Here is a 22,208-nt window from a genome sequence, read left to right on the forward strand (position 1 = left end):
ACATCCTTTCATGACCCCACAAGCACAAGAATCATCACTGTGCACACACAGCCCCATAAAATGCAAAGTGACCACTTAAACTGTTTTAGAAATATTGATTGAGAGATAAATGTAAGACCATAAGACCATAAAACACAGGAGCAAAATTAGGCTATTTGTCCTATTGAGTCTGTTCTGCCATTGCAACATGACTGATTTATTATCCCTGTCAACCCCATTCTCCTGCCTTCTTCCCGTATCCTTTGACTCCCTTATTGATCAAGAACTTATCAACCTCTGCTTTAAATACACTGAAATGATTTGTGCTCCACAGCCATCTGTGACAATAAATTGAACAGATTCACCTACCTAAGGCTAAAGAAATTCCTCATCCCTGATTGAAAGGGACATCCTTCTATTCAGAGGCTGTGCCCTCCGGTCCTAGACTCCACATGTCCACTCTCTATGGGCCTTTCAGTATTCGATAGGTTTCAATGAGATCCCCCCCTTATTCTTCCAAATTCCAGTGAGTACAAACACAAAGCTATTAAACACTCCTCATACATTAACCCTTTTATTGCCAGGACATATAGTATGGGGAAAGACATTGAAGCAACCCTAATTGCCCTTGGAATTGTATTAACGGAACTGGGTGCACAGCCAGGATCTTAGTTTTACATATATTGGGAAACACGGTACCTTTGAGGGGGATTTTCTTTAGCCAGAGGGTGGTGAATCTGTGGAATTCATTGTCACAGACAGCTGTGGAGGCCAAGTCATTGAGTATATTTAAAGCGGATGTTGATAGATTATTGATTAGTAAGGGAGTCAAAGGATTTGGGGAGAAGGTGGGAGAATAGGGTTGACATGGATAATAAATCAGCCATGATGGAATGGTGGAAAAGACTTGATGTGCCGAATAGCATAATTCTGCTCCTATGTCTTATGGTTATTGACAGTGTAGAAATCCTTTGGCAAACTGAAGTGCCAGACTAAGATATCGTGGCTGTGTTGTGGCTTGTACCTTCAACCTTCTGGCTGAGAGGTAAGTGCAGAAATAAGCAGCAAAGATGAAGGATCTCGATCCAAAACATTGACTATCCATTTCCCTCTACAGAAGCTGTCTGACCCACTGTGCTTCTCCAGTGCCTTGTGTGTTGCTTTTGACCTGCGATGCCTAACATAAACCTGCTTCCTTCACAGAACATAGATCATGGAACACTGAAGCACAGTACAGGCCCTTTGGGCCAAAATGTTCTGCCGACCGTTCAACCTACTCTAAGATCAATCTAACTCTTCCCTTCTACGTAGCCCTCCATTTTTCTGTCATCTATGTGCTTATCTAAGAGTTTCATAAATGTCTTCTACCCAACCCCCAGCAGGCTATTTCAAGCAGAAAATACCTCTGGTATCCTCCCCACCATGTTCTTTAAAATTATGTCCCTTGGTACTAGCTATTTCTGCTCTGGGAAAAAGTCTCTGGCTATCCATTCCATCTATACCTCTTATCATCCTGTACACCTCTTATCTTTCTTCACTCCAAAGGGATAAGCCCTAGCTCGCTCAACCTCTCCTCAAAAGATATGTTCTCTAATCCCAACGGCATCCTGGCAAAACCACCTCTGCTCTTCTCTAGATCTGCCCATTCCCCCTTTGGTACTGAGCGTTCCACAGCTGTCACCCGACTCCCTGGATTGTTTCAGTGCTTGGTGAATCTCTGATATGTGTGCCAATCTGTGTTCTATTGTGCATATTGACTTGAGAATGGTTGGCTACACAGGTTGACAGAACCATTAAGAAGGCATTTGGTATGTTTGTTTTTATTAGTTGAAGCATTGAGTTCAAACATCGGGAAGCTACCTTGCAGATTTATAAAACTCTACCGCATCTGGAGGATTGTGTACAGTCCTGGCTGCCCTATTATAGGAAGGATGTTGCCTGGATTAGAGAGCATGTGCTAAAATGAGAAGACAGTCAAACTTGGGTTGTTTTCTCTGGAGTGGCAGAGGTTGAGGGGAGATCTGATAGAGGTTTATAAGATTATGGGAGGCATAGATGGAGTAGACAGACTGTACCTTTTTCTAAGGGTTGAAATGTCGAATACCAGAGGGCATGCGTTTAAGGTGAGGGGGGTAATTTCAAAGGAGTTGTGAGGGGCAAGTTTCTTAATACAGAGAGTGGTGATTGTCTGGAATGCTCTGCCTGGTGCTTTTGGTAGAGGCAGATACATTACGGACTTTTAAGAGACCGTAAGACATGTGAACAGAATTAGGCCATTTGGCACAACGAGTCTGCTCCACCATTCAATCATGGCTGATCCTTTTTTGTTCTAAGTTTAGATAGGCACACAAATGTGAGGAAAATGGAGGGATACAGACATTATGTAGGCAGAAGAGATTAGTTGGCCATTTGATTACTAATTTAATTGGTTCAGCACAACATTGTGGGCTGAAGGGCCTGTTCCTGTGCTGTACCGTTCCATGCTCTAACACTTTTATGGAGACGAGATGTGTTTCATTACCTTTGTTGTCGTGCCAGACGCGAATCTTCCAGATGTTGCCAAGGCTATTGTCGGTCGCAATCTGGAAAATATCCACGCTGTTCCTGTGGAAAGCAGCCTTATTGTCCAGGTGCCGATGACCACTCTTGTCCTCTCTTCCATACAGGCTGATTCCCACGTGCGAGGAGGTCCCTGTATGTTTGGAGAAGTTAATTAGGTTCAAAGTCAATTTATTACCAAAGTGAATATACCTATGTCACCCAGTGCTACCCGTAAGATTTACTTTCTTGTGAGCATTCACAGTGGACAAAGAAGTATAATAGAATCAATGAAAAACTATACACAAAGACTGACGAATTGTGCAAATACAAAAAGAAAAAAGTAATAATAATAATAATTAGTATTAATTAATTTTAAAAAACTGAGGACATGAGTCATACGGTCCCTGAAAGATTGTGTTCATTGTCATGATGAGTGAAGATGTCCACGCTGGTTCAGAAGCCTTCTGGTTGAAGGATATTAACTGGTCCTGAACCTTGTGGTGTGGGACCTTCTGTTCCTTCTTCCTGATGGTAACAGTGAGAAGACAGCATGGCCTGGATGGTGGGGATGCTTGATGATGGATGTTGCTTTCTAATGACAGCGCTCTTTGCAGATGAGCTCAATGGTGGGCAGGGATTTTCCTGTGGTGAACTCAGCTCTGTGCACCACTTTCTTTCCATTTTTGGGCACCGGCATTTCCATACCAGACTGTGATGCAACCAGTCAGCTTTGTCATCACTGTGCTATTGATGTTATTCTGCCATCGCTCAAAGGTTTTCCTGTTTTATTGAGCTAGACAGATAGATAACTCCAGTCCTGGTGTACTGTACTTGAACGTAGTTTTATTATTCACTACGCATTACAGTACACAAGGAGGTAGTGTAAAATGACAATACTTTTCACCGTTCGAATGAAAGGCAGATTCAAGTATTGATTGAAATTCCTTCGACTTCTAACAAGTGCTTCTAATGTCTAGATGAAACGAACAACAGAAAATGGCCGACCTGATGATGAAAGCTAATTGCTTAGCAACATGATAATGAGCTAGCAACAACAGCTGTGAATGCATAAAAGCAGACAGACATGGTCAAGAGATTAAGTTGCTGTTCAGACCAAACATCAGAATGGGGAAGAAATGTTCAGGGAACATTTGCATGGAGTTCTGCATAGGTATGTTCCATTGAGGCAGGGAAAGGATGGTAGGGTTAACCAACCATGGTATAGTAAAGATGTAGAAAATCTAGTTAAGAAGAAAAGCTAATGAAAGGTTCAAGAAATTAGGTACTGTTAGAGCTCTAGAAAGTTACAAGGTTGCTACGAAGGTGCTTAAGAATGGAATTAGGAGAGCCAGAAGCGGCCATGAGAAGGCCTTGGTGAGCAGGATTAAGGAAAACCCCAAGGCATTCTACAAGCAGGTGAAGAGCAAGAGGATCAGTTGTGTGAGATTAGGACAAATCAGGTGCGATAGTGGAAACGTGTGCTTGGAGTTGGAGGAGGTAGCAGAGGTACTTAAAGAATACTTTGCTTCAGTATTCACCAGGGAAAAAGAACTTGGCAGTTGTGGGGATGACTTACAGTGGACTGAAATGCTTGAGCATATAGACATTAAGAAAGAGGATGTGCTGGAGCTTTTGAAAAGCATTAGCAATGGGACCGAATGAGATGTAGCCCAGGCTACTGTGAGAAGCAAGGGAGGAGATTGCTGAACCTCTTGTGATGATCTTTGCATCATCAATAGGGACAGGAGAAGTAGCAGGGGATTGGAGGGTGCAAATGTTATTCTCTTGCTCAGGAAAGAGGGTAGAGGTAACCAAGGAAATTATAGACCAGTGAGTCTGACTTCAGTCGTGGGCAAGTTGATGGAGAAGATCCTGAGAGGCAGGATTTATGCGCCTTTGGAGAGACATAATCTGAATTAGGATCGTCAGCATGGCTTTGTCAAGGGCAGCTCGTGCCTTACGAGCCAGATTGAATTCTTTGAGGATGTAACAAAACACATTGATGAAGGTACAGCAGTGGATGTCGTGTATAAGGATTTCAGTAAGGCATTTGATAAGGTTCCCCATGCAAGGCTCCTTCAGAAAGTAAGGAGGCATGGGATCCAAGGAGACCTTGCTTTGTGGATCCAGTATAGGCTTGCCCACAGAAGGCAAAGGGTGGTTGTAGATGATTCTATATGGAGGTTGGTGACCAGTGATGTTCCTCAGGGATCTGTTCTGGGACTCCTTCTCTTCATGATTCTTATAAATAACCTGGATGAATAGGTAGGAGGGTGGCTTGGTATGTTTGCTAATGACACAAAGGTTGGGGGTGTTGTGGCTAGTGTGGAGGACATTGAGAGGATGTGAAGTGGTTCATTTTGGTAGGCCAAATTTGAAGACAGAATATAATATTAATAGTAAGACACTTGGCAGTGTGGAGGATCTGAGAGATCTTGGGGTCTGTGTCCCTAACACACACAAAGCTACTGCGCAGGTTGTCAGTTTTGTTAAGAAGGTGTATGGTGTGTTGGTGTTCATCAACCATGGGATTGAGTTCAAGAGCTATGAGGTAATGTTACAGCTATATAAGACAACACACACAAAATGCTGGTGGAACACAGCAGGCCAGGCAGCATCTGTAGGAAGAAGCACTGTCGACGTTTCGGGCCGAGACCCTTCGTCAGGACAAGCTATATAAGACCTTGGTCAGGTCCCACTTGGAGTACTGTGTTCAGTTCGGGTCACCTCACTACAGGAAGGATGTGGATACTATAGAGAGAGTGCAGAGGAGATTTACAAGCATGTTGCCTGGGTTGGAGGGTGTACCTTATGAGAATAGGTTGAGTGAACTTGGAGTGACAGAGGATGAGGTGACCTAATAGAGGTGTATGAGATGATGAAGGGCATTGATCATGTGGATAGCCAGAGGCTTTTTTCCCAGGGCTGAAATGGCTAACACGAGGGGGCATAGTTTTAAGGTGTTGATGTCAGAGTTAAGTTTTTCACACAGAGAGTGGTAGGTACATGGAATGCACTGCCAGTGGCAGAGGTAGAGGCGGATACAATAGGGTCTTTAAAGAGACTCTTAGATAGGTACATGGAGCTTAGAAAAATAGAGGGCTATGCGATAGGGAAATTCTAGGCAGCTTCTAGGTTATATGGTCAGCACAACATTGAGGGCCAAAGGGCCTGTAATGTGCTGTAGATTTCTAAATGTGATCTAAGTGACTTTGTCTGTGGAATGATTGTTGGTGCCAGATGGAGTGGTTTGAGTATCTCAGAAACTGCTGATCTCCTGGGATTTACACGCACAGCAGCCTCTAGAGTATACAAAAGATGGCGGGAAAACAAAAAAAAATCAAGTAAGCAGCAGTTCTGTGGGTGAAAATGCCTTGTCAAAGAGAGAGGTCAGAGAAGAATGGCCAGATAGGTTTCAGCTGACAGAAAGGCAACAGTCACTCAAATAACCACGTGTTACAACAGTGGTGAACACACATGTAGGACATTGAATTGGGTTACAGCAGAAGACCAGACCACGTACCACTCCTGTACCTAATAAAGCGGCCACAGAGAGTAGATTCATATACTGTTGTGGAAATATATCTGTAACCCTGAATTCTATATGAATTTATAACTTTTGCAGAATGTAATTGAATTGAATTGACTTTATATCTTACAACCTTCACATACATGAGCAGTAAAAATCTTTATGTTATGTCTCCGTCTAAATGTGGAATGTGTGATTATAATGATTTATAATAAATACAACAGTCAATGTAACATAGAAATACACTTGAATCAGCAAGAGTTCATCAGTCTGATGGCCTGGTAGATGAAGCTGTTCCGGAGCCTGTTGGTCCTGGCTTTTATGCTGCGGTACCATTTCCCGGATGGTAGCAGCTGGAATAGATTGTGGTTGGGGTGACTTGGGTCTCCTATGATTCTACGGGCCCTTTTTTCACACCTGTTTTTGTAAATGTCCTGAGTCATGGGAAGTTCACAACTACAGATGCACTAGGCTGTCCGCACCACTCTCTGCAGAGTCCTGCGACTAAGGGAGGTACAATTCCTGTACCAGGCAGGATGCTCTCAAATGTGCCCCTGTAGAAAGTTCTTAGGATTTGGAGGCACTGTTGTGCCTTTTTCACCACACAGCTGGAGTGTACAGACCACGAGAGGTCTGTGATGAATGGATGCTGAGGAATTTAAAGTTGATTACCCTCTCAACCCCAGATCCATTGATGTCAATAGGGGTTAGTGCATCTCCATTCCTCCTGTAATCCACAACCAGCTCCTTTGTTTTGCGACATTGAGGGAGAGGTTGCTTTCTTGACACCTCTGTGTCAGAGAGATGACTTCTTCCCTGTAGGCCACCTCGTTATTGTTTGAGACTGGGCCAATCAATGTAGAGTTGTCAGCAAATTTAATTAGCAGATTAAAGCAGCAACACAGTCATGGGTATATAGGGAGTAAAGGAGGAGACTTAGCACACAACCCTGAGGGGCTCCTGTGTTGAGAGTCAGAGGTGTGAGGTCTCTGATCTTCCTGTCAAGCCTGGATGGAATTTTGGTGTTGAATGCTGAATTGTAGTCCAGGAACAGCATTCTCACATAAGCATCCTTCCTCTCCAGATGTGTAAGGATTGTATGTAGAGCAGTGGCTATTGCATCATCTGTCGATCAGTTGTGTCAATAGGTGAATTGTAGGGGGTCCAGTTTGGGTGGTAGCAAGCTGCAGACATAATCCTTGACCAGCCTCTCAAAGCATTATTGAGGTGAGTGCGACAGGATGCCAGTCGTTCAGGCATGTTACTTTGGTCTTTCTTAGTACACAGTGGATAATTTGAAGCAGGGGGGCACTCCACACTGGGAGAGCGAGAGATTAAAAATGTCCGTAAACACACCTGCCAGTTGTGCTGCACACATCCTGAGTACTCACCCTGGGACGCCGTCCGGTCCTGCAGCCTTGTGACTGTCCACTCCTTGGAAACATCCGCGTACCTCGGCCTCAGAGACGACCAGGTTGCAGGTTGTAGCGGTGGCTTTCCTCGGAGGCTCGGAGTTAGTGACATCGAACCGAGAGTAAAAGCGATTGAGCTCATCCAGGAGAGGCCGCGATGTTGGCGGCACCACTGCGTTTGGCTTTGAAGTCTGCGATGGAATGCAACCCTCACCACAAGTCATGTGTGCTATTCATTGTGAATCTTGACTCAGTCTTGTCCCTGTATTGTTGTTTCGCAGCCTCGATAGCTTTGCGCAGGTCGTAGTTGCTCTTCTTGAATTCCTGCTGATTGCCAGCAACGTAAGCTCCATGTCGCGTGGTAAGTGCTGCTCGCACAGAACTATTGATCCAGGGTGACGCTGACCAACTTCTGGGATACAACGTCGCTGATGCACTTCTGGTTGAAGCACACGACTCCATCGTGAACTCGGAGACATCCTCATCACGGAAGACTTTCCAGCTGACGTCATCGAAGCCGTCCTGCAGCATGGAAGCTGATTGGTCGGACCAACAGTGGACAGTTATAACTATGGCCACCTCTTGTTTCAGCTGCTGCCAGTATGTCGGCAAAAGCAGGATCAAGGAGTGATCTGATTTTCCAAAAGCTCGACGAAGGGGAGTTTTGTAAGCGTTACGGAAGAGAGTGTAGCAGTGGCCAAGTGTGTTAGCTCTACGAGTACTCATCTGGATGTGCTGACAAAACTTCGGAGAGACTTTCGTCAGCGATGCTCGATTAAAGTACACCCTGTCACACATTCATTAAAGCCCCCCCACAATCCCTGAAGTCAATAGAACTGAACATCAGAAGGGTAAACTGCATGTAGAGGGGGCATTACGGAGTCAGTGCTCGTACTTGTTCAGTGCTAATGGAAGGATATGGAAAATGTGGTGTAAAAGACATTAGATATCATTAGCTCAATGATTGCTTCTCCATTGTGAGGTGATGGAATGATCTGAATAGGAGGCATGCAAATTCAAACAATGTTTTTTTGCTATACCTCAGTATATGCTACAATAATAAATGAATTAACGATTTTTAATTTCGTCAGCACAACGCAAGCAGACCGACAGGCCTGTTCCTGTGCTGTACTGGTCTATGTTCTAAGGTCCAAAGACAAACTCTATGAATGTCAACAAGTGTCTGGTGTGATTGTGATTAAGTCATGGTCAACTAGTTAACACAGAGCAAGAAACAAATTATTGGCAGAAGACAACAGGTTGAGCAGCATCACTGAAGCTTGGGTTGGGGGGGGGGGGGGAGGGATTCCTGATATTTTGGGTCAAGACCCCACACTAGGACTGCTTTTTGCTCTGGATTCCAGCATCTGCCATCTTGTGTGTCTCTGATTAATGTAGAGAACTGGGTTATTGATCCTGGTGTGGTTCAAAATCCACATTAATAGTCAGGCAAACCTGATGAAGGATCTTGGCAACATGAACATTGATTTCTCTAACTTCTGGTAATTACTGCCCTTCCCTCTTCTCCTTTTTCCATTCTAGATTCTGGTTATCTTCTGACCTTTTCTCTTTCCACTCCTGCCCCTCACTATCCTCTGGTTCCCATCCTCCTTCCCTTTCTTCCATGATCATCTGTCCTCTTCTATGAGATTCTTTCTTCAGCCCTTTACCTCTTCCACTTATCAACTCGCAGCTTCTTACTTCATCCCCCGCTCCTACCCACCCACCTTCCCCCTCACCTGGTCTTACCAATCACCTGCCAGACTTGTACTCTTTCTTGTCCCTCCCACCTTCTTATTTGCCTTCTTCTCCCCTCCGTTCCAATGTTGATGAAAGGTCTCAGCTCAAAACGTTGGCTATTTATTCTGCCATGGAGGGAATTCACCATCTGTTATGGAAGCACTGATGTAGAAGATTAGAACAAGCTGCAAAGTTTGTAGGTACAGCCAACTCCACAATGGGCACAAGTCTCCACAACATTGAGGACATATTCAAAAAGCGATGCCTCGGGAAAGTGGCATCCACCATTAAGGAGCCTCACCATCCGGACATGACCTCTTCTCATTATACCATACGGAAAGAGGTATGGCTAGGAGGATGGGCACCAGGGGAGGTGATAGGCAGTTGAGCAGAAGTGGAGAGGTGAGAGGGGAGCTAGAGTGAGGAATTGAAGAGGGAAGGAGGTGGTGAAAATTACAGGAGGTTCGAGAGATCAATTTTCATGTCATCAGCTCGGAGGCTACCCAGACGGGATATGAAGAGTTGCTCCCAGTCTGAGAGTGGCCCCAGTGTGGCAGTGGAGGAGGGTGTGGACTGACACGTCAGAGTGGGAATACAATTTATATATTGGAGGAAGGGCACAATATAACTAGGCATGTGTAAGATCTCAGTTCAAATTTCAAGTTCAAAGTAAATTTATTATCAAAGTGCATATATGCCACCACAAACTACCCTAAGATTAATTTTCTTGTGGGCATTCACAGTAGATACAAAGAAACCCTATAGAATTAATGAAAAACTACATACAAACAAAGATGGACAAGCAACCATAAACACGAGGAAGTTTGCAGATGCTAGAAATCCAAAGCAACACATACAAAATGCTGGAGGAACATAGCAGGTCAGGCAGCATCTATGGCAGTGAATAAGCAGTTGATATTTTAAGCCAAGACCCTTCTTCAGGACTGGACAGAAGGTGGGAAGACCATAGAATAAAAGGGTGGGTGGGGGTGAGGGGAGGGAAGCTACCTGGAGGGTGATAGGTGAAGCCAGTGGGGTGGGAAAGGTAAAGGGCTGGCGTAGCAGAAATGTGACAGGAGAGGAGAGTGGACCATAGGAGAAATTGATGAAGGATGGAACCCAGAGGGAAGTGACAGGCGGGTGAAAAGAGATAAAATGCCAGAGTGGGGAACAGAAGAAAAGAGAGGGAGGGAATCTTTTTTGTCGGAAGGAGAAATCAATATTCATGCCAAGAGCCAGCGTGGAAAAGACAAACTGTGTAAATACAAAAAAAACTAATAATAATGAATAAATAACAATAAACAATGCTGAGAATTTGAGCTGTAGAGTCGTTGAGATGAGTCCCTAGGTTGTGGATTAATTTAGTGTTGTATCCAGAGACAGGTTCCAGTGAATCTTTCACATTTTTCTTATCTAAACACAATGATTAATTTGAATATGCTCTCGGTCCACCTCACTGTGATTTTTACTAGCGGTTCCAAATGCCGCAACCCCATCAGTAGCAGCCTGCTGGAATGTCGAGACCCTTCGTAAAGAAGAATAACTGATGCAAGAAGTGCCACATCCTCTCTGGCTGGGCTACAAGTCGGCTGAAGTTATGGTGCAACACAGATTCTGCTCACAATAAACAGCGCAGTGTTATTGCAGAATGACCCTGTTAAATATCTCCATGCCAACGATAACAGCTCTGGACTTTTAAGTGGGAAGTTAATGGGGTTTAGTGTAAACGAGGAGCATGTTCAGCTTTACCACAGACACGGGGGGTGTGGATGTAGGATACTGTCATTCTCTTTCAGGAGCGTGCTGCTATTTTGACAACATTTCACGGTCTGGTCCAACTACAATGTGTCATGAGCCCTCCGCCCTTACAGTAGAGTGTCAAACCTCTTGGGTTCTTGAGCACATGTAGTTAATAATCATTATCTTGACTAGAGCCGTTAAGCCTTTGTGCCTTCGGTTTAATCCTGTAAAGTTAATTGTGACTGGCACGGGTTTTCCATATTCCATGATTATTTAAAGAGGACTCTCGTTTGGTGCCTTAGCAGATCATTCTGTCACGGTGTGTGCTCGCAGGACTGGACCCAAATGTGGAGGAACAGCAGGCTTTCTCTGTTACAGGGGTCACTGGCACCGACCGACTCAACCCAGGAGCAGTAGACAGCAGGCTCACAACTTGACCTGAAGGTGGCAGATTTCCCGTGAAGGGACGGAAACAAGAGGTTACACATAGGAATACCAGCAGGGGCTCAGGGGAGCAATTGAGCAACACCACGAGACAATTATTTCTCCCCACAACACCGTAACAGACAAAGCCTCCCATTCTTTCGCACTTGGGTCTAGTTCTGTGAGAGCACACCGTGGTATGCTGGCACCGCAGCCAAGAAAGCTTACCAGTGCATCTACCTCCTCAGGAGGCAAAGGAAGTTAGGCATCTCCTCTTTGACCCTCACCAGCTTGACAGAAAACTTCCTATCTGGATGCATCATGGTCTGGTCTGGCAACTGCTGTGCCCACTGTTATGATACCAGCCCCCTCCTTTGTGAGAATTGCAAGAGCCCTAGAAAAGGGGGGTCAATGACCCAAAAGAGAGAGAGAGAGACAGGCTGAATGGACACAGGAAATGGAAAGACAGCGACGTGCTGGATACCACATTCCACTGGGACAAAAGCTGGAGACTGTGGCATTGTTCTCAGGAGACACCTGGGAACTGCAGACGTGCCAACTCGCAGGGACATTGTAAAGCCCTCGGGCAAAGTGGGCTGGTTGAGAGAGAGATTGCATCACCTGCAACCTGATTGACACCTGAGATCCCGTGAGGCAGTATAAAGAAGGGTCTGAAAGAGGACGACCCTCAGACGCACCAAGGAGACACCAAGAAGCATGATACCGCTTCCCGTGGGAACGGGAAGCCATTTTGAAATAAGCCACGTGCGTTAAATTCCGAATGCGGGGTTTGTGGCTGGAACCAACGGAAGATCGCTTTTATTTAACACCAGGGAAGCCAAATCCTCTGAGGCTGAGGATTTGATTCATCAAGACAACGGCAAGTGTCTCTTTTCCTAACAATCTCTCTTCTCTCTCTCCAACACGTGAAACCAAAAAGGGAAAAGCCTGCAGACTTCAGAGTGACTCTTTATATTTCCAATTGGACTCAGTATTATACCCTAGACAACGAAAGAGCTTATTTCTGAGTGATTATTAATGTACCTGCGTTTTAGATTGAGTATTGACGCATGTTATCTGAATGTTTGTATTAACCATACGTTTGTGCCCTTATTGAATAAAACGTTTGAAAATAGTAGCATCCGACTCAGCTGATCCATCTATCTTTGCTGGTAAGTTACCTGGTTACGGGGTTTTCGTAACACCACGAATGCAAATTTCTGCAGGGCGTTGTGCCTCTCCTGGATGTCTATACTTGTCGCTGCCTCAGCAAAACAGCCAGCATAATCAAAGATCCCACTCACCCTAGACCTGGACATTTCTCTTCTTTTCCCACCCATCAGAGAAAAGATGCAAAAGTCAAGTTCAAGTTCATGAAATCTAGTTGGATTTGTCCTCTTCTGCCACAATGAGGCCACTCTCAGGGTGAAGGAGCAACATTTTACATTCAGTCTTGGCAGCGTCCAACCTGCTGGCATGAATATCGAGTTCTCCTTCTGGTAACTTTTTTCCACTTGCCCTTCCTTCTTCTTCTATTCCCCACTCTGACATCTGACCTCTTCTCCTCAACTGCCTATCAGCTCCCCTGGTGCTCCTCCTCCTTCCCTTTCTCCTATGATCCACTCTCCTCTCCTATCAGATTTCATCTTCTCCAGCCCTTTACCTTTCATTCACCTGGCTTCACCCATCACCTTCCTCCTATCCTCCTCCCCTTCCCCTACCTTTTTATTCTGGCATCTTCCCCCTTCCTTTCCAGTCCTTATGAAGAGTTTCGCCTAAAAATGTCAACTGTTTATTCATTTCCATAGATGATACCTGAGCTGCATTTTGTGTGGGTTGCTCTAGAGTTCCAGTATCTGCAGAACCTCTTGTGATTATGAAATCTGGCTCGGCCTATATGTAACTCCAGACTCTTTGCTGCTGAACTGCACAGTTCAAGGGTCAATAATCGATGACCTAGTCTATTGTACCCCCATGGCAAAAACGATTAATATAAAGCATGTCTCCATCGGAGCCAAACATCTTTAGTTTTGGGTTGTGTTCTACAGGAAAGAATCTGAGGTCTAATAACTAGAATGGGGATGTGGATTATGTTAATATAGTAACAGGGAATCACAGACAAAGCTTAGAGGTAGAGATGGTGGAAATCAGCAGCGGCAACACCCAAGTTTTGGGAACTTTGTTAATTACATTATAGCGGCACCCATTGCTGTAATAGAAAATTGGATTCACTGTTAACTAAATTAGACTTGAGGATAATCATTTTGTTAGACCATAAGACAGGGCAGCAGAATTAGGCCATTTGGCCCTTCAAGTCTGCTCTATCATTCAATCATGGCTGATCTAGTATCCCTCTTAACCTCATTCTCCTGTCTTCTCCCCATAACCTTTGATGCCGCAGCACCTATCAATCTCTGCTTTAAATATACCCAACAACTTGGCCTCCACAGCAGTCTGAGGCAATGAATTCCACAAATTCACCACCCCCCGGCTAAAGATATTCCTTTTAGTCTTTGTTCTAAAGGGACATGCTTATATTCTAAGTTGGTGCCCTCTGGTGCTAGACTCGCCCACTACTGGAATTATCCTCTCCACATATGCTCTATCTGGTGCTTTCAATACTCAATGGGTTTCAATGAGAAAACCCCTGATTCTTGTAAACTCCAGTGAGTCCACAGCCTTCAAACGCTCCTCATACTTTAACCTCTTCATTCCTGGGATAATTCTCAGAAACCTCCTCTGAACCCTCTCTAATGCCATTTCTTAGATATGAGGCCCAAAACTGCTCACAATACTCCATCTATAATCTTGATCTCACCTGTAATTACCAAATATAGTCTTTTTGAAGCCACCCTTTGTTAGCAAAACCTAGTACTGCTGTCTGTGTGTAATCTCTTCAGCTGAGAACATTAAAGCTGTTCAAAATTCTATCATCAGGACACCCATCATCCAGGTCATGCTCTCTTCTCACTACTACCATCAGACAGTAGGTCCCATCCCATTGGGCTCAGGAACAGTTATTAAACCATCAACCATCAGACTGCTGAACCAGTGTGGATAACTTCACTCACCTCAGCACTGAACTGTCTCCACAACCTATACAACACACACAAAATGGTGAAGGAACTCATACGGCAAAGAGTGAACAGTCGGCGTTTCGGGCCAAGGTCCTTCATCAGGATTTCCATCATCTGCAGATTTTCTCCTGTTTATGACTCCACAACCTATACACTCACTTGCAAGGACTCTACAGCTCATGCCTTCAATATTATCTATTTACTTATTTGCTATTTGCACAATTTGCCTTGTGTACATTGGACGTTTGCCAGCCTTAATTCCAAAATAAAGAAATACAATAGAATTTATAAAATTCATACTCTTACTCAAAGAATTCTAATTTCATAAATTTTATTGTATTTCTTTATTTTCCTGTAAATGTCTGAAAGCAAAAGAAGCTCAAGGTACCATATGATGACAGAAATATACTTTGATAATTTATTCCTGTGATTTTCACTTTGACTTTGAAATTCATGCTCCAGTCGATCAGTTTTGACTGGTCTCCTGCTGCTCTCTAGTTTTAATATATAGCCTGTTATTTTTGAACCCCAATCTGTGTGGGCTTTCTGTTGGCACCTACAGCTTCACTTGTTCACTATGTACTGTGTCATGTGGCGTAGGCGAACACGGTCATTCCATGACCATGATTGTTCTTGTCAAATGTTTCTACAGATGTGTTTTTCTATCTTCTGGGCAGTATCTTTACAAGATGGGTAACCCCCTGCCATTATCAATACTCTTCAGAGATTGTCTGCCTGGCGTCTGTGGTCCCATAACCAGGACTTGTGATATGCACCAGCTGCTCACACGACCATCCACCATCTGCTCCTGTGGCTTCACGTGGCCCTGATCAGGGGTGAGGTGGCTAAGCAGGTGGTACACCTTGTCCAAGGGTGACCTGTAGGCTTGTGGAAGGAAGGAGTGCCTTAGACCTCCTTTGATAAAGATGTATCTCCACCTCGCTTGGATTAATGACTTGGGATTTTTCTCAAAGCATTGGGACGGCAAGTCTTGTGGTTTAGGGAATCAAGTCAGAAGGAATGACAGAGTAAGCTGTAGAACTGCTCACCTGAGCCACGGCCCCAGCCAGTTTTCACCAGGATCTCGTACTTGTAGAACCCATCCTTTCCACAGAGTGGAATGACTCCGACTCGGCCGATGTCAATCCGATCCAGCTTCCGGACGATGACAGCCGAGACAGCGTAGATGGCAAAGCATATGCCACAAGTGATGAGGACGATGTAGTTCCTTATGATCGAGGATGGCTGGTTGGAAAAATGGGAGAGAGGGAGGAAAAGGAGTGAGAGAGTGAAGAGAGTGGGGGGGAGAGAGAGAGAGAGTAGTGGAGGAGAGGGGAAGAGAGCAAACAGGCGAGAGAGAGGGACAGGGATAGGGGAAAAAAAGTGTGTGTGAAAAAGATAGGATAGTAAGAGAGAGGGGCAGAAAGTGAGGGAGGGTAGAGAGAGGGAGCAAGAGAGAGAAAGAAAGACAGAGAGTGAGAGGAGTGGGGTAGGGTAGAGGAGAGGGGAAGTGAGTCCACAGGTAAGGGGGGAGACAGAAAGAGGAGGAGGAGCAGGAGAATAAGGAGAGAAAGAGTGAAAGTGAAAGATAGAGGTAGGGAAGGACAGGGGAAGTGAGGAAGAGAAAGAATAGTGAAAGGGCAGGGAAGTTAGGGAGAGAGAGAGTGAGAGAGGGAGAGGGGGAGAGGGAGAGAGGGAGAGATAGAGAGGGAGAGGGAGAGAGGGGGAGGGAGAGGGAGCCCATGCAAGTAGGAGGGAAGAGAAGGGGTGGGAGGAATCAAAAAGGTTGGGGGGGGGTGAGAAAAAAAACCCATTAACAACCACATCATTTTATGAAACCATGCAGGCGGTACAAAAGCTGAGATTTGTGAGGGTTTTTGGAACCTTGTTTGTCAGAGATGAAGCAAAACAAGGAATTGGGTTTAGTTTGACTTTGGCAGATGATACGAAATCAGGAGCCTATGAGACATCTCTCCGGGGTGAAGAACAAAACCATTAGTCCTCAGTATCACCTTGCTAATCCCACATTAGAGTGGTATCTGCTCATTGCTTTGATATACATGTGACAAATAAAGCTCATCTTTGAATCTCCTTTTTTAATCTTTGTTCCCCACTTCTAAAGTTCTGTTCTATTGTCCTCACTGTTACTGAATTTTGGAACTAAAGTAACAACATATGCCTGCTTAGCCAATGTCACCAGTGAGAAATTTCTATTCCATTGAATGAACCATAGAAGGAAAAGGTATAGTAGGAATCCCATGGATTTGCCCTATGCATCACACTTCTCTGCTGTTTCACACTAGCCATGTAAAAGTTCTACTGTACCAATTATTTATCAAGTTCTCATATAGTCATAGAGAGATACTGTACAGAATCAGGCTGTTTGGCTCACTAGTCTGTGCTGAACATTGAATCAAAGTTCAAATAAAGTTCATTACCAAAGTACATATATGCCACCATTCAATTCCTTGCGGGCATGCTCAATAACTCCAATAACCATAATAGAATCAATGAAAGACCGCACCAACAGGGGTGAACAATCAGTGTGCAAAAGCCAACAAACTGTGCAGGCACAAAATGAAAGAAAAAATAATAATAATGCTAAAGATAAATAAACAAGCAACAAATATCGAAAACGCGAGATGAAGAGTCCTTGGTTGTGGGGACAGTTCAGTGATGGGGCAAGTGAACTTGAGTGAAGTAATCCCCTTTGGTTCAAAACCCTGATGGTTGACGGGTAATAACTGTTCCTGAACCTGGTGGTATGAATCCTCAGGGTGCAATATCTTCTTCTTAATGACAGGAGTGAGAAGACAGCATGACCTGGATGGTGGGGATTCCTGATGATGGACGCTGCTTTCCTGCGACAGCGCTCCATGTAGTGCTCAGTGGTGGGCTGGCTTTATCTGTGATGGACTGAGCTCTACAGGATCTTCCATTCAAGGACATTGGTGTTTCCGTGCCAGGCTGTGATGCAACTAGCAAATATACTCTCTGCCACACATATATAGAAGTTAGTCAAAGTTAGAGATATCATGTAGAATCTTTGCAAACTCCTGAGGAAGAAGAGGTGCTGCTGTGCTTTCTTCATAATTGTACCCAGGACACGTTCTCTGAAATTATTATACCAAGGAATTTAAAGTTGCTGACCATCTCCATCATTGATCCTCTGGACCCTTGGTTTCCTCCTCCTGGTCAATAATCAACTCATTTGCCTTGCTGACGTTGATTATTGTGGGAGCACTCAGCAGAGCAGGATGAAACACACAGTCTTGCGGTGTACTTCTGATGATGGAGATTGTGCAGGAGATGTTGCCAAATTGAACTGACTGGGGTCTGCAAGTGAGAAACTCGAGGATCCAGTTGCACAAAGAGGTATTGAGGCAAAGGTCTTGAAGCTTATTGATCAGTTCTGAGGGGATGATAGTATTGAATGCAGAGCTGTAGTCGATAAAGAGCATCCTGATGAATCCATCTTCACTGTCCAAATGTTCCAGAGTTAAGTGAAGAGCCAATGAAATGGTACCTGCTGTTGACCTGTTGTGATGGTAGGAAAATTGGGGCAGATCTAAGTCGCTTCTCAGGCAGGTGTTGGTATGTTTCGTCATCAACCTCTCAAAATAGTTCACCACTGTGGATGTAAGAGCTACTGGATGTTAGTCTTTGAGACAGGTTACCATGTTCTTCTGAGGCTCTGGTATAATTGAAGCCTGCTTGAAGCAGGTGGGTGCCTCAGACCGCTGAAGAGAAAGGATAAAGACTTCATTGAACATTCCAGGCAGTTCATCAGCACAGGTCTTTTAATACTCGGCCAAGTACCCCACCCATCTGAGCCAGCTTTCCGTGGGTTCACCCTCCAGAAGAATGTTCTCATGTTGGAATTAGAGACTGAAATCACAGGATCATCGGGGCTGTGGGAGTTTGTGATGGTTTCTCCATGTCTTGATGGTCAAAGGAAGCATAGAAGGCATTGAGCTCAGCTGGAAGCAAAGTCCTGTGGTTACCTATATCACTTGATTTCGCTTTGTAAGAGTGATAGTATGCAAGCCCCACCAAAGCTGTTAAGCATCATTCGTTGATTCAAGCTTAGTCCAGAATTGCCAAATCGTCCATGAGATGGTTTCTTGGACATCTTGAATACCCAACTTTATACTGATCCTCCCAAAACCTGTTTTATTCATGCCTATACCTCCACTCTGTCAGATTCTAGGTGACCAATAAAAGTGGCCAATTTATCTAAAATCTTTGGGATGTGTAGGGAAACCAGAGCATCCAGAGGAAAGCTTTACGTCAAAGGGAGAACGTGCAAACTCCACACAGACAGCATCGGAGGTCAGGATTGAACTGGGCTTGTTGGGATTTTGAGGCAGCGACTCTAACAGCGGAGCAGACTCGATGGGCCGAATGGTCCAATTCTACTCCTATGTCTTATGGTCATATGGTCTACGCATATCACAATTACTTGTATATTGTTTTTATAGGAATGCTTTTATTGTGGTTTTCTTTATTTATTATTGTGTTCTTTATGCTTATCGTGTTTTTTTTTGTGCTGCATCGTTTCCGGAGTGACAATGATTTTGTTCTCCTTTACACTCGTGTACTGAAGAATGACAATAAACAATCTTGAATCGTGAACGTGTTTGTAAGAGTTAATCATCTTACGCCGTGGGTAAACCATCCTGGAGCAGAACAGCTAGAGTCACACCAGAGTTTAACTGGAGGTAAAGATTTAATACAGTCCGCTCAACACCAAAAGAAAAACAACAGGTTTTGAATGGTAGGCACATCGTTTCCAGCCTGCGCACCACATGGAAGCCATTTGCTGCAGCTTACTGCATATAACTGCCTCTGGTTCTGCACCTCATTAAATCCAGGCGCCAGACCTTCAGAAACTCCTTCCTTTTAAACAAGCTCTGTGCCAATTCCCTCCCAGACTGGTACTAAGAACAACTTACATGGTAGAAACAACTGGCGCAGCAGCAACTTTTATGTGGGTAAAAAATGTCCCGACACATTTCACAGGAATGAGAGCAAATATGAATTTGGCTCTGATCTAAGTAAGGAGATGTTATTTCAGGTGACCAGTGACCTGGTCGAACAGGAAGTTGAGTGGTTGGCCTCAGCAGCAACGATGATGAGTCGACGTACTGAGCACAGTTAGAATGGCTTGTGGACTGGTGCAAACGCAACTTCAGTCTCAGCGTGCACAGGGCTAAAGAGATGATTGTGGACTCCAGAAAGGTGCAGGCTGATGACTGTCTACCGCACTTCAACTTCACAGAGAGAGCCAGAAGCACCAAATTTCTTGAAGTGCGCATCACAGTGATCTCACCTGTCTCTCAATACCACGTCTTTAGTCAAGAAAGCACAGCGGCACCTCCACTTCCTGAGGAGACTGAAGTGAGTGAGGCTCCCCACTCCCATTCTGACCACATTGTACTGGAGCACCATTGAGAGTGTCCCGACGAGCTGTGTCAAGTCAAGTCAACTTTTATTGTCATTTTGACCATAACTGCTATTGTCTGGTATGGCAATTGCAAGGTATCTGACCATAAGATTCTGCAGCAGATTGTGAGGACCGCTGAAAGAAATTTTGACGTCTCTCTGCCCCCCCCACCCCCCCTCGCCCTTCCAGGACGTACACCTGAAATGCTGCATTCATAGAGCTCTCAGCATTGTCAAGGATTCCTGCCATCTGACCCAAAATCTCTTTGAGGTCCCATCATCAGGCAGGAGGTATCACCGTATAAGAACAAGGACCGTTAGTCTGGGTAATAACTCTCCCAAGGCTGTGAGACTTCTGAACACCCTGCTACCACACTGTGAACATTGTTTATGACAGTGCTGGCAGCAGTATCCTGTTGTATATTTAGCTATATGTTGTATATGCACTTCATGTCAGAATGTCTACTTTACGTCTACAAAATACTTTTCTTTATATTTTCTTATTATTGTGTCAACGTTATTTTATTTGTTGTATGTGATATATGTACTGTGTTTTTCACTTTTGTCCCTGAGGAACATTGTTTCATTTAACTGTATACATGTGTACAGTTGAACGGTAATAAACTTGAACTTGAACTTGAACAGGAGATTTCAGATCTAACAAGAGAGCTACAGACGGTAGTGAACCCAAGTGTAGAGTAAGGTCTAGATTAAATGCAGACTCAGACTCAAAATAAATGACACAAATGAAATCCAAAAGCAAAATTACAAACATTAGTACTGGAAATGGAACTCTTATGATTGAGCACTGAGTGCTCAGCACAAGGCCTTCAAGTACAGACCTTCCATGAAGAAACGTGGCGGGCAATAAGTCTTAAAGGGATAGCGGCAGCCAAGTATACTCCAGGGAATTGGAATGCCAAACCGTGGATGCCTGCAGGTGTTCAGTCGCACAAGGACAGCACATACAAAATGCTGGAGGAATTTGTGCAGAATTTTAGGCAGCAGCTACGGAAAGGAATAATTCGGCCCAAGACCCTTCATCAAGACTGAAAAGGAAGAGGGAAGAAGTCAGAATAAAAAGACGGGGAAGGAGTACAAGCTGGCAGATGATAGGTGAGACCAGATGAGGGGGAAGGTGGGTGGCTGGGAGAGAGATGAAGTAAGAAGCTGGGAGCTGATGGGAAGTAAAGGTAGAAGGCTGAAGAAGAAGGAATCTGATAGGAAAGAAGAGTGGACCATAGAAGGAGGAGAAGCAACATGATAGGTATGTGAGGAGAAGAGCAGGGGTCAGAGAGGTGCCAGAATAGGGAATGGAAAAATAGAGAAGTGGGAGTGGGAAGAAATCACCAGAAGTTGGAGAAATTGATGTTGCTAGGTTGGAGACTGCCCAGGTGGAATATGAGGTGTTGCTCCTCCAATCTGAGGGTGGCCTCATCCTGGCAGTCGAGGAAGCCATGGAGCAACATATCGGAATGGGAATGGGGATTGGAATTAAAATGTTTGGCCACCGGGAAATCCTGCTTGTTACAGATGCTGGAATATGGAGTAACAAATAATCTGCTCGAGGAACTCAGCAGTTTGAGAAGAAACTGTGAGGGACAGTGTGGGGGGGGGGGGATGGTGGGGGCGCATTGTCAGTGTCTTGTGTCAAAACTCTGGTGCAGGATTTCGACCCAAAACATGAACAATTCCTTTCTCTATGCGGAGTGCTGCTAGACCTGGCCGGTGCTGGAAAACCTCAGCGTGCCAGGCCGCATCAGCGGAAGGAGAGACAGCCCCCATTTCAAGTTTGAGCCCCTTTGTCAGAACGAGAGATGCAGGTCAGTTTTCAGTCAAGGAGAGGAGAAGGTGGAGGAGGGGGATGTAGAACACAAGAGATTCTGCAGATGCTGGAAACATTGAGCCACACACACAAAGTGTTGAAGGAACTCTTATGGGTCAGGCAACAGCTACAGGGGGGAGTAAACAGTCATGTTTTAGGCTGAGACCCTTCATCAGGACTGGAAAGGAAGTGGGCAGAAGCCAGAATAAGGAGGTGGGGTGAGGGGAAGGAATACAAACCTTTGTGCATAGTAATAGGATGTTGAAATAGCTTAACAGAAGCACTTACTGCACATCTTAACCACAAAAGATTCTTTAGATGCTGGAAATCCAGAATGACACACACAAAATGCTAGAGTAACTCAGCAGGGTCAGGCTACATCTACAGAAATGAACGGTTGGCATTTTGGGTTGAGACCTTTGATAGTCCTGATGAAGGGCCACGGCCCGAATCATTGACAGTTTATTCCAGTCCATAGGTGCTGACTGAGTTACTGA

The 22,208-nt window shown here is 44.7% G+C and overlaps 1 protein-coding gene across 1 annotated transcript in view; it reads right to left on the bottom strand.

The window, feature by feature from the left end:
- pkd1a (polycystic kidney disease 1a) overlaps positions 1-22,208 on the bottom strand; it is a 262,592-nt gene that overhangs the window by 82,896 nt on the left and 157,488 nt on the right. The window contains exons 27-28 of the mRNA XM_073060211.1: positions 15,491-15,686; positions 2,501-2,671 (exon numbers count right to left, since the gene is read on the bottom strand). Coding sequence (XP_072916312.1) covers positions 2,501-2,671; positions 15,491-15,686 — 367 coding nt within the window. The remainder of the gene's footprint in view (positions 1-2,500; positions 2,672-15,490; positions 15,687-22,208) is intronic.

This window comes from Hemitrygon akajei, chromosome 11 (assembly GCF_048418815.1).
Source record: "Hemitrygon akajei chromosome 11, sHemAka1.3, whole genome shotgun sequence".
Taxonomy (NCBI): Eukaryota; Metazoa; Chordata; class Chondrichthyes; order Myliobatiformes; family Dasyatidae; genus Hemitrygon; species Hemitrygon akajei.